Source organism: Bidens hawaiensis, unplaced genomic scaffold, assembly GCF_021521415.1.
Source record: "Bidens hawaiensis isolate Kalapana, Puna unplaced genomic scaffold, B.hawaiensis_p1.1 tig00022324_1, whole genome shotgun sequence".
NCBI lineage: Eukaryota > Viridiplantae > Streptophyta > Magnoliopsida > Asterales > Asteraceae > Bidens > Bidens hawaiensis.
Window position 1 is genome coordinate 59,663 of NW_027493475.1, and position 14,034 is coordinate 73,696.

Here is a 14,034-nt window from a genome sequence, read left to right on the forward strand (position 1 = left end):
ATAACCGTCAAAGTAAAGCAACAAAGCTCAAAGATAAGTCCAATATTCCACCCACAAAATCAACCGTAGAAGAAACAATTGATTAGGGGGGACTTGTGGAGGTAGGGTTCTAAGTAACCCACATAACACGAAAATATATTCCTCTGCGAGCCCCGAAAGATCTCCCACTGCGGAACAAGATATTCCATAGCGGAAGTATAAATAAAGCAAAGATGACCACCCGCATGTAGAATACTTTTCGAGTAAAGTGATACAAATCTTCCGCGGAAGAAGCACTTTGCAATTAATAATTAAAGAAAGCCGACGGAAAACTTGTCGTGATAAAGCACAGGCTAGCACGTGACAAGGAAGGGAAAGATCAATCACAAGTGGGGACTCCCGTACTATCCACGATGGACCAATGAGAAAGGGCCAACGATGTACATGCCCACGACAAGGATTTTCGTACGCCAGCTGTCTAACCAATGAGTCATTATCATGCACAATCATAAGAATAGAAGATTCCATTAAATGCCCCCCCCCCCCCCTCCCCCCCCCCCCCCCCCCCCCCTCAATGCACAATCATAAGAATAGAAGGTTTCATTACCCTTCAAACACCGCCCCGGCCTCACTCATGTAGAAATATTAATTATAAATAAATATTAATTCCAGTAAATGAGAAATGATCACGCCTTTCATATCCATGTATATGATTAAGACACGCAGAAAGTACATAAATCATGTGTCAAAACATTAACCGAATTACATAAATCGTGTCATCAACAGAATCACGAGTGTTTACACAACCAAGTTATAGAACCAAATGTAAACCAAAGAAGGAAAAAACATCGGTATATCACGATCCCATGAAGAAAACGGCAAAAGGTTTACACACCGTATTTTTCAGATTAGTATCACCCCCCAAAACACAATTTAACCCCAAAATGAAAATCAACACCTTCTCCTATCACCTACCATAACCACCCCTCAACTGAAAATTGTACAATTCCCACAGGCACAAAACCACAATTCCACCCTTTTTAACCTTTCTTAATCCCCATTTTAGTAGAAGACACACCACCTTCTTTAACCTGAAAAGCTTTAGTATCAAGTGGGATTGTCCCCACAGTCAAAAAACCAGAAGATTCACCATACCCGTTGACTTTGACCGGCATTGACCCGACAGTCAAAACACCGATAGGCTCGCTCGACACTGCAGAAACACTAGTGCCACCACCACCACTCTCTACAGGCTTAGCTTCTACCTGCTCTGAAGATATAGATAGTGACTTCAACTGTAAAATATTATCATTTAACTTTCCATCAACCGATGATTTTCTATCATCATTTTTTACCAGTATTATTACTGTCTGAAGTATTTATATCATTTTCCTTTTCAGATTTCTCATCTGAACCGTAGCCATAGTAATTAGTAAGCTTGCGTGGAGGATGTAGAACAGGCACAAATACCGGGGTGCCAAAGCTTTTAACTAGTAACCGTGCCTTTTCTTCTTGCAGTATTTTTTGTCGGTTCTCATAATACATGAAGTCGTCAAGTATAGACGTCTTCTTTGCATAGCTCTTGAATACTTTCAGCATCTCTATACCTTTCTTAAACTTAATCTGCAAATAACCAACTAATATGAGCAAAAATAGTGTAGAAAAGAATAGCAAAAGTGAGTTTTAAATGAAAAATTAACCTCTTGAGTGTCACGACTATTTGTAACAGGTTTATGCTCGTTGTTCTCTAATATTATGTGTCGGAAGTGGGGATTCGGTACATCTTTTACAAAATGCCACTTAACCGGGAAACTTCCACTCCATTTGTCTTGCTGCCAGAAATCCATATCTTTATGAAAATCTACTCGCCCCGTCATTTCAGCAACACCGCAAAACTGCCCGCTTGCATTAACCTATTATAACAACAATAAAAGGGTAAAAAAATGAAATTGTCAACAAATTCAAGCGAATCAAATAATGACAAGATTATAACTTACAGAGAAAAAGAGAAAGATAGGACAGCCTTTAGAGTCTCCAACTGATAACTTCTGGGCTTCTTCATAGGCGTTATTCAGTTTCTTGTTTCCATTAGGTGTAGATGACCATACATTATACTTAATACTTTTATGAACATCATCTTCACTATATGACTTAATAACAAAAAACTTAGCATTCACATAATCAACAGGGAAATCATCCTTGTTAAACTGGTCCATGAAAATAGTAATATTTCCTTGGGCATCAACATTTCCAGCCCTAGTTGAGTAGGCTTTAACTGTCAACTGAGTATTTGATGAAGGTGTTCTTGGACCACGATTCTGTTCACCCAAAGTATTAGGACTTCCATTTACATCATTGGTAGTTTTCCCATAAGGTAACTTTGAACGAGCCTTATCACTTGAACCTAAGTTAGACAAACTATTACCAGAAGGAACGGTATCTTTAAACTGGAGTGCTTGTGATGATGTTGGACCAGAAACAGAAATAGAAGAAGTTATCTTGCTCGGTCCATTGTTACTTTTTAAGCCTTCTGAAACTTTCCCAGAGGCATTTATGTGATTTGAAGAACCTCTTCCGGGATTCACGGTATATGTTGCAGATGCTGATAATGAGTTGCTGTTGACACCTGATGAATCAATCCTAGTAGCAGTAGATGCAGCCATGTCCATGAACTGGTCTGCGGTGGCAGTCGTGTAAGTGTCCATGCCAGGTTGCACAACCATGGGATAATAAGCTGGTGACGTGGAACTGTTTTCATACGTGGGAACATAATATTGTTGTGCAGCCACATAAGATCCATCGGCTCCTATCATAGCACCAGGAATGTAAGGATTGTAAGGGTTATACGGAGACTGTGCATAATCATATCCATAGCTAGGTGTATAATACACATAAGGGTAACTTTCTGTCTGTGAACCCTGAAAATAAAACCAGATATTATGAGTACAAACAGATTTTAACATAAAATTTGTCGAAAATCAATAAACGATAAAAGATTATACGCTTACTATGAACTGGATATTCTGACCATCCACACCAAAAACTCTATGTTGGTCATCCCAATCACCAGGCGATTCCAATCCTGTTTGTCAAAAAAAACATAAGAAACTTGTGCAGAGCAGAAAGACAAGAACTATTATTATTATTGATTAACAACATGAGACTTACCTGTACAAATATAGCCGTAACCAGTAGCAGAAGGGTAATACATGCCCTGATCAACAACGTACTCTGGAGCACCTTCGTTATACATGGCTTCAAGTGGGGGAATTGTCAGTTGAGAATTAGGGTTAGTAGTGCCTTGAATCTGAAAATTAAAAAGAACATTAGCATCATATCAAAAATCATAACGAAACACACACGTTATATGCTGTCTTTAACTTATATACATGTTTTAGCATTCTCTTAATTTATTTTATTACCAGGTAAGCATCTGTATTATCCATTCCAGACAGCAACCACTACAACTCAAAATGCATAAACTTCCTCATTTACAAACAAACAAGTTCAAAATTAAAACCCTAAAATCTCATATTCATCAAATAAAACACAATCATAATAGCAAAGCAGTGCAAAATTAAAGCCCTAGAATATCATATTCATTGAATATAACACGCAATCGTAACTTTCAATCAACCACATAAACACAAGCAAGCAAGAAAACTATTACAACACAGAGACACATAACTGACATATGAATAAGCAAAATCAAAGGGCCAAACCCTAGCGTTGATAAAAACAATATAAAATAAGAATTAAGACAGAATATAGTTGGGAGAAAAGCAATCGAATCAATGAATGAATGAGTTGAGTATACCTTGAGAAAGTAGATAGTAGAATTAGGGTAAATTAAGCCATGGGGGAAAGTGAAGAGAGTAGAATTAGGGGGAAACTGCAGAAGACGATGTTCAATTGGTGGTGCATACCCTAACCCTAGGAGACAGAGAGAAAGAATAATAATAATAATAATAATAATAATAATAATAATATTAATATGAAGAAGAGAGACAAGGGAGGGATTGATTCACTGGATTAATCGGAAGGATGGAAGAAAGCCTTTCCTTTACTTATTATTATTATTATTATTATTATTATTATTATTTGTGGTGGGGGGAGTTACCACATACAATCCTCTTCCTTTACGACGTCGTATTTCTTAACTTAACTTCCTCCCAAAATAATACTGTATTATTACATGAAAATTCATAAAATGTCTTTTGCTACGTGTCTTTTACTACGTGTTTGAAAGCTGACGACATGTTTCACCTCCAAATACATAGTCAAAGACGTATTTAAAGATGATATTTATGGAATTCTAAAAGTTTAGAAAACAAAAGGATATAATATATTAGATTTTTGTTTAAATCAAGTATTTTTGTAAAAATATACGATGCAATTTATGTGTGATAAAAACAAGATAATAATAATAATAATAATAATAAAATTTGTTTATTTATTAAAGTTAAAGACTAGAATGTTGTCAAACAATAAGGTCGCCATTTTTTCGTGAAATAAAATATAATAAATAGTTGGATTATTAAGCTTCTAGAAAGGCCTGGGGGTTTATGGAATTGTATATATGGGCATTAATTGACCTCACATCTGTTCCAAAAATATAAAACTTAGAATATAATTTAATCTTATGGTATGTTATTTATTCTAAATTTTAGATTTGTGTGTTACTAGTATAGTTTAACCAGCGTTACAAAAATTGCATCTAGGATCCGAGAACTTGCAAAGATATATAAGTTTTAAATGCTAATATTTTACTGTTGACGAATTGATGAAATAGAAAATATATTTAAACATAGAAATATATTTTAATTTAATAATAAAGGATGAACAATAGAAATTACAAAAGGGAAGGAAACTTTTCTTGGGGACCAAGGCAGAATTATATTTCTATTTCGAATACTGTTTCATGTACTGTTTTAATTAAAAACAAAACATGTACAATAATATTATGTAGGAATAGTTTCGAATTGTCGGTAGGGGGAACGAGTTATAAGGCTAAGGTAGCGTTTGGTATGCAAGAATAACAAGGGGAATGGAATGATTCATTACGTGGGAATGAAGAAAGTGGTGTTTGGTTACTCAATGGAATGGAATCATCCATTACACGTGGAATCTCATTCCATCAAAACCATTCATTCCTTCCCCCTTCTTTTTTTTTTATTACATTCATTCGTCACCCTACTTTCTCAACATGCCACCACCTAACAACAACCACCACCACTACCATCGCCACCACCACCACCTGATCGTCATCGTCATCATCACCACCACCTTACCACCAGCGCTACCATCGCCGCCACCACTGTCGCTGCCTAACCACTACTGTCGCCGCCACCCTACCACCGCCATCACCACCAATGCTACCATCGTCGACAGAGCTACCACCACCGTCGCCATTTCAGTTTTTTTATTTTTTATTATTATTTATTTTTTGTAAAAAAATATATTTTGGGATATGACTATTTTTATTGTTTCTATTTCATTTCTACAATATTTTTTGAATACCAAACAACATAAAGTAATTATTCATTTTATTCCTATATGTTAACCAAACAAGACAAATGAATGATAATGATCCATTTCATTCACTTGTTCATTTCATTCCTTCTCTCATTTCATTCCCTCTTCATTCCATTACTTCCAACCAAACATACCCTAAGGGTATACATCAGTAGGTAATTTTTACTGATCTTAGATGACAGTCACATGGCTACCCATCCCTCACCAGCCTCACTGGAACACCCCCCCCCCCCCCATACAGGTCACGCGTGACCTGAGCTTACCTGGCAGTCAGTCGCATCAGTGAAAGATGATGGTGGGCCCATTCGAACAGATAAATTTAAAAAAATTGATTTTATTATATTTTAAAAACCATTTCAAACCATTCTAACCAATCTCAAGCCATTTCAATCATTATCAAACCATTTCTACATATTTTAACCAAAACCATATCAAAATGAATGATTTTTCTTTGTCCGACGATACGGATTTTTTCTACATGCAATGGAGTTTACGATCGAACATGTTTTATTTGGTGACGACCAAACACCGCCTCGTCTTAAAGAAAAGCTCGGTTGAATCGAGATCGTCAAGGCGCACGCGACCGTTTGGTAGCCAACTACTTTGCCGAAAACGCAACTTACACATGCGAAGATTTTAGGAGGCGCTTCCGAATGAGTAAACGTCTATTTCACATAATAGTCGACGATATAGTTACTAGTGAGAACTGATCCATGGTTTGAGTTACGTTCGGATGCGAGAAGGAGAAGAGGTTTTACTCCACTACAAAAGTGCACTGCATCAATCCGGCATATGGCATACGACACGGTTCATGATGCTTTGGACGAGTATCTTCAAATGTCCGAAAGAACGATACGTATCGTTCATCAACTTAATTCAAAATAAAAAAGCTTTCATTAAAAGATAAACAAATTCAGTGGTATCTACAACAAGATTGGTGGGTTGAAAGAGCGGTAAAGACAAGAAGGATATAATCACATAGTCACCATCCGAGTATAGGAAAGAAATCGCCAAAAAAAGGTTTTTCACATTTAAAAGAGTGGGAAGTTTTAAGAACCCTTATAAAAATGGTTCCCCGTTACGGAAATGGGAGCCGAGTTTAAGACCCAATCGTCTAGATGAACCAAGACATGTGCCTCAAGCACGTACACAACGTTTTCAGACCACCAAATTTATATCCTCGACCTCAACTTGGACATCGGCGATGATGAAGGCCGTTCCCAAAAGAATCGGAAAGACCAACACACAAAGGGGCGATGATAATAATACCTAAATATAATCTGTGTATATAAAACAAGTTGTATTAGATTTGTTTCTTACCAACTGAAACACATACCACTTAGTAGTTTAAATTTAATAATGTACGTTATTAGACAAATTACTTAATGGTAGAAACCGTACGCTTATGTTACCTAGGAGAGAGAGCTCAAGGAAACGACACATAATGAAGCGTTTATGGCCGACTCCTTAACTTACACGAAATTTCATTATGTAAAAGCATCCAATATTAAATTTGTCAACGTCTAACTAATTATAACTTAATGTACAAGTATCATGTAAATCATATTATATTTGCTATTAGAAAGATCACTTTGTTATCCAAAGAAATCTAAAAAAAATTTGCTTTTAACCTTTTTTAAAACTGCTAGTAATTGTCACAAAAGAAAATTAAAAGATAAGTTTATCCCCTATCTTTTTAAATTGTTTTATTTTATATGCAACTGAGAAAGATCTTCTTTATAGTTCTTGTTTCATTATATGTTTGTTTTTGTTTATTTTGTAGTTAAGTTATTTACTTTTATTATTTGTTATATATTTCTAACATTTTATTTAGTTATTTTAGGGGTGTAAGCGAGCATAGTCTAACCCGAGCCCACCTAAGTTAACTTTAGAGTGATCGAGTCTGACTTGCGAACTCACCCAAATGTTTATTTAACGGGTATCCGCAAGGGTAAATGGGTAAAACATTTGTTTACTAAAGTTCTCTAAGCATAAGTTGTTGATAAAGAAATCACCAATTGTAAACGCACATACACGTATATATATATATATAAATTCTTGTCATTTGAACTTACACAAATATATTATTCCAATCTATCAGATGGTACACTTCGTACGTATATTATAACATATTACATATATATATATAATATATATAAGCTAAAGACCAAAAGTCGATTAGTTGTTCAATTAATGCATAGTAAAAAAAGTGTAAACTACTTTCATATTTCCTTTTTATCTGTTGGTGCAATGCTTGATGGATAACGCGTCTAAGATTATTATTATTGCCCATTGTCTTGAAATTGTATGGAAAATATAATTCGGGAAACTTTTATTATTTGAGCTTTAAACATATAGCAACTTTAGAAATCAAACAAATATGATAAACTCGGTTATACTACATATATAAAAGATCAAAAAATGTTATGCACATAGGTGCGAGGCCGATCCAGTCGAATTATGGACAATTGTGAATCGAACTTCTGATGTTTGATCGTCAGGTTTGTACACAAGTATTTTCAAATTGAAAACAGGTTGGTTTATACAAAATGATAGATTGAAGAAATGGGATGAACAAATTTCAATTAATCAAAACACCCTAATCAATGCCCTTGATGTCTTAAGTGTTTAAAACCTGGTTTATATGAGTAATCTCAACTTTGGACATGTTATAAGAAGTAGTCGCTAGACAACTTTGTTGTTTCTTTCATCTTGGTTGTTTGAACAAATCCTTAAGAAGAAGACTAAATACTTAGATACTCTTGAGTGAATTTATTAGATCAAGAGAAGCTAAATAGAACCACCACTATACTTGTAACCTTCTTGTATGAGTGATCACGTGTAAGTTAAACATTGTAAGATACCTCTACCTTTATAGAGATGTCTCTAGTGATCAGCATCCTGTTAGTGAGACGTTGTAACGATGATATATACTGGATTAAAGTGACGTTTATAGTGAAGACAACTTTTGAGTGAGGATCAAGAAGTGGGCATACATTAGGGTGGTTAATCTTCTTTAGAACCACTATACATCATGGTGTTTGTTTAGTCTCGATTTGGTTGATAATCAAAAAGAATTCTTCAATACTAGTATTTTAAAAACCATCTTTTCACCCTACTCTAGATCTCTATATGTTAATTCAAAATTGATTAATATAAGTTGTTAAATTAGATATCTCGAATCCATGAGGCATTTGGTATCACGTTTTTCTTGATAAAAGTTTGATTATAGGTTAAGCCTGAAGATGAAGATACATATAACTATATAAGTATAACATCTATATGACAAGATATATATATATATACACCTAACCCAAGTGACGGCATGATAAAGTTTACCAACTAATATTTCATTAGACCTTCTAACAAACCATAGCATTGCAACACCAGTCCACCAAAAGTTTGCAAATGTTACAGGCCTGCGTGTGCGGCTTCTACCCCGCCTGGGACTAGGGCTCCAGCTCCGGCTGCAACTGTAACTCCGGCTCCTACTCCTTCCACGCCTTACAGGTGTCCGGCTCCGGCTCTGGCTGCGTGACCAGCTAGGGCTTCGGCTTCGGCTATAGCTTCTTCCCCTGCGACGGTCACCATCTCTTCTGTTAGCAAATTGCCCTGTCACAAGAATCCTTCAATCTATCATTTCTATTCCGACCACTATCTGGTCCACCATGGCCACCAAACCTGTCATTCCTCAAGCCGCCTCTACCTCGGAAGCCACCACCACGTGTCGCAATCTCTCTCACATTGTGTGGCACAGGCTGATTGGCTGCTCCATCAACTTTAGTAAGATCAGTGGAGGCATGTTTACAATCCTGTTCAGAAATAAAAGCTTCATTAGCTGTACATATGAGAAAAGAAACTTAGGAGATATGAATATGCATATATAAATATGTATAATGTACAAGGTGGCTAACAGTAGTAAAAGATTAATACGCGTTTTACTCAAACATACACGACAGTGTGTTACCTGTGTACTACACTTGTTTGCAGCAAGTTCATTTGCATTGTCAATGTTGACCTGAACAGGATTGACCAGAAGATCACCAGCTATATTCCTCACCTCTCTGCGCCAAGTGGCAGCATACATTAGAGTTTGCTTTCGAGGGGGTATCTCATTAACAATCTTCCTGATTTTAGGTTCAAATCCCATATCAAGCATCTTATCAGTCTCATCGAGCACAAGAAGAGACACTTGACCAAAGTCAAGCTTCCTCAATTCAATAGCCTCATTAAGTCGACCCGGAGTTGCTACAACTATATCCGCTCCTCGTTCTAGATCCTTCAGCTGCGGGCCCTTAGGACCCTCACTATACAAACACTAAACCATATTCATACACACATTAGCAATACTAGATGCAAAAAAAAATATACATACATATATATATATATATATATAAATGGGAACTAAAGACTCGCTACGCTAGAAATCTTGACAGATCGGCCAAATTTAATGGCCTCATGTTGTATTTGAAGAGCAAGTTCTCTTGTGGGAGATAAAACAACCGTTGGCCCATGTTCATGATTGTTGTTACAACGACGAAGCAGCATGAGGGCGGGAATCAAATAGGCTAGTGTTTTACCAGAATCCGTCTTTGAAAGTGCAACTAGGTCCCTGTTTTGTAGGGCAATAGGCCATGTTTGTGCCTGAATGGGTGTCGGCAATGCGAAACCAGCAGCTTGTATCTGAAACAAAAGCATATTAACTAACCATGAGCAAAACTAAACATCGGTGATCAAATTTGAATAGTTCAAGAGAAAGACTTACATGTATCAGTATTTCCGGAGGGAATCCAGTGGACTCAAATGACATGAACGGGGCTGGAACTTTATCACCCTATGGAATTAATAGAGAAACTAACTCGTGTTAAGTATGAACCATATTAACCACACATTAAAGTCAGGGTCAGGGAACATACCGCTGCTGTTACATCATGTTTTTTAGGGTGAATGTCGACAGATGATTGGATCAAAGCATCTGGAGAGGCCACAGCTGTTGGATTTCCAGAGTTTATCTTCTGAAACACCACGGTTTGCATTTACGTTAGTATAGTTAAAAAATGAAAGCAAGACTAATGAAACCATAAAACATGAAGCTGAGAAGTAAAAAGTAGTTACCCCATGAATTTTTGGCATTGGCGTTGGAAACTTAGGTTGATGAGGGACCAAAGCAATCCCACCATTTTTAGCATTAAAAGGTGTACTATTCTTCAATCCCGTTTTCAATCCGACTGATGAAACGTTTGGCATTTGTTTCTGTAACTTTGGTCCATATTGTGGTTGACTAAACGGCGATGGCTGCTGCGTGTTTAAGTTAGGACCACCATATCGCGTAGGCGGTTTTTGAATAACAATATCTTGTTTCCGAGAATATTCGTGCGACCACTGCTGGTACCCCGTGTAATGCGGTGTAAACTGGTAGCCCTGTGACTGCTCCATACTAACACCCTGATACGACTGAGGTGTGTTATATCCTCCTTGCTGTGACCCTCCTGGCCCAACCCTAGACACTCTAAGATCCTTTTTCAAACCTGCTCCCATTTCGAGTCAAGAGATAGATAAATAGACACATCCCATTTGATTTCAGCTTTCTCCAGACCTCGGGGAAAAGCATGAAAAAAAAGGCTCGAATGGTATGATCCCTCCGTCACCCCAGAATGAAAGGGGTGATCTCGTAGTTCTTGGTCTGTGAAGATGCGTGGAAAACATCTGAGACGCAGACACGTGTTGAGATTCAAAGGGCACAAATGGGGTAGGTTTCTGATACTGAGTGGCATTCGTTTAAAGGTTCCAGTAGTAAACCAACCCCGTGCAGCCGTCAATCAAGGCGGTCCAGGGCTCAGGCAAAGCCGTCAATCAAGGCGGCGCGTAACGAGGACCCCAAGAATCATAAGCCACCGCCTTGGCAGCCATCTGATAACAAAATATGCAGACACATATTAGCTCTAATTATACTGTAACAAGCAACAGACACAAAACAAACCCTAAGTTTATTCATTCTGTAATATTAACTGTTTTCCACTACTACAGTCTAGTTTTAATTGATCGGCTTGAAAATGTACATGAAGTATACTAGTTGTCTGGTACATAGTCACAGAAATGAAAGACAGTAAAGTAAAGTAAAGTAAATCAAAAGCATTGTTACCTTTGTTTGTTATTAGAATCGATTGCAGAGTTAGGGTTTGAGTGTTTTAGGGTTTTGATTTTTGCATTGGTGTTTGATTTTGATTTTGATTTTTGAGTGTGGCCGACTGACTGTGTATTTGTACGGGAAAACGGATTTTGAATTTTTATTTTTCGATTTAATAAGATTTTGCAACTTTGGATAATTATGCGTCTAGTTTTTATATTTTGTTTTTTATGGATCATTTCATTTTCAGAAAAAAAAAAAAATCTTGTGTTACATTAATGTTACGCAAATAACCTTTTTAGAAACTAAAAGGCATAACAAAAAAAAAAAAAGAAAACGCTAATATTCCTCTCTATGATCGTTGGACACGTGTAAAATGTAAAATGTCAGCCTTTCAGCACCATCAATGCTAATAATGAGTAAAATCTTCATAACATGCTTCAATAAGGAAATTAAACTCCATTGCGAGCGACTAAGATTGTAATAAACAAACATCTTAATAACGAGCTTTATACATATTAGTTTGGTTGTTGTGAGCTGCCACCCACTCCACCTCACCTTTTTAACCAAAAAAAAAATCGCCTTCCATCCACTACCGCCACAAACATGGAAGCCACCCTTTCCCATTTTTATATTATTGTGCTAACGCCCAAGAGGGCTAAATCAGGTGTGGGGTCCACCCCCAATGCATCAATCAAATTTTTGTGTATTTATTTTTTAATTTAATTTTTAGTTACTCTACAACACATAATCTTACTATAAAACATCTAGTCTAATGATCAATGTGTATACATAGTGGAGTTCCTCTAAGGTGAAGGTTCGAATCCCATAGTGAACAATGATGTAGATTTAGTAATAGAATCTATGGACATATAAGCCGTTAAAAAAGGAAGGTTTATATTGCAATTTTTATGTTTTGATGACCTTTTTAAAAGGCATAAACAACATAATGTTTATTTATACTACTATTTATACACAAACATAAGACTGGATATGTTATATTCTACTTTTACAAACACTTAGTAACCAAACAAACGTGATCAGATTTTATTTCAACTTACAAATCTTATCTTACGACCAATAAACAAATATACTAGAGATGATGTGTCATAACCATATTCATTCTTATTTATTATCTTCATTCTCATGAATCTATGGTATCCATGGGTTATGGGTTTAGTTGTTATGACCATTAAAACTAACCGACTATTTAATTCTAGGATTTTATTTATTATTAGTTATTATCATAATTCGTTGATTGAGAAGAAAAGAATCAACTTTCTATATTTAAAAAAGGGAAACTAGAAATAATATTTTAAAATTAAAAATTGATTTGGTTTTCATGCAAATACACATCTCACGTCAAAGAGTAAAATATATCAATGTATATATGAGTACATGTGTACTTATATTTTACATTTAATTTTTTTTCAAATAATTAATTTTATTAATTTAAATGTTGACAAATCCCGTGTATTACACGGGTTTAAAGCTAGTAGTTGATAAATAAAGATAGGAGAAATAGATAAGTACTCTAGTGCCACATAATGTTCACGCCTTAATCTTTTAGTAAGGGTGGTTTTGTCTTCACTAAATGTCTCTCTAAGCAATAGGTATCACATATGCACTCATGTCTCACTACCCTAACAAGGTATTAATGATGTTGGTGAACGATAACGAGGGAACGAGACAGAAGTTGGCGAGGGAGAAAGATGTAGTCGACAATTCGAGGTCGGGTGGAGATGAGATGATTGTATTACAATAAGTTATCGTGTCAGGTATAAGGCGTGCTTTTGTTGGCAAATGCTAGTGAAATAATGTTATCTCAAGTTGAACTTAGGTGGGTTAGAAATGGAATATGCAGTTTAATATTGGGTCAAAATTAAAATTATTTAAGCGAATGCTAGCTTAGCTCGACTAAAATACCATTCAAACGGGCTAGCATAGCGCGAATAAAAAACTATTCAGGCAGGCTTTGATCCACGAGACATTTGAACAGCCCAACATAAACTACAAGTAACGCCTTTGAATACTTGTTGGTCTTCTCTTTGATTCTTGAGATATAAAATGATGTATATATGTATCCATCACTAAAAAAATGTGTTAATACTTTCTAAGTGTTAGGCATACAGAAGACGAGTCAAGGTGTTGGAGCATAAATGCTTCAAGACAGACCGTAGATCCAAGTTTTAACATGGGTAGCAATTCTCTACACCGGTTTAGTTAAATGAAAAGTCAAAAACCGATTCTGAAATCTGAATCATACTTTTGTACGAGCAACAGAAGAAAAAAAAAATTGTTACAAGCATCGAAATATATTTTTTCATGATTCGCTCTGAAAGTACGTCTAGTATCTGTGGCATTAACTGCGATTCTTTTGTTCAAAGTTGTTC

General features: G+C 36.1%; 1 protein-coding gene and 1 pseudogene across 2 annotated transcripts; both read right to left on the reverse strand.

Annotated features, from left to right (window-relative positions):
- Positions 1–997: 997 nt before the first annotated feature.
- LOC143565365 (uncharacterized) lies at positions 998–3,295 on the reverse strand (annotated as a pseudogene). The gene is made up of 5 exons (XR_013141058.1): positions 3,148–3,295; positions 2,988–3,061; positions 1,977–2,897; positions 1,680–1,892; positions 998–1,602 (listed from the first exon to the last, which is right to left on the reverse strand). The product of XR_013141058.1 is annotated as an uncharacterized LOC143565365 (transcript).
- Positions 3,296–9,113: 5,818 nt separating this feature from the next.
- Positions 9,114–11,052, reverse strand: LOC143565364 (DEAD-box ATP-dependent RNA helicase 40-like). The gene is made up of 6 exons (XM_077052352.1): positions 10,630–11,052; positions 10,431–10,529; positions 10,280–10,348; positions 9,931–10,197; positions 9,482–9,832; positions 9,114–9,326 (listed from the first exon to the last, which is right to left on the reverse strand). Exons 1-6 carry the CDS (start codon positions 11,050–11,052, stop codon positions 9,114–9,116), a joined length of 1,422 nt encoding a protein of 473 aa, XP_076908467.1.
- Positions 11,053–14,034: the final 2,982 nt, after the last annotated feature.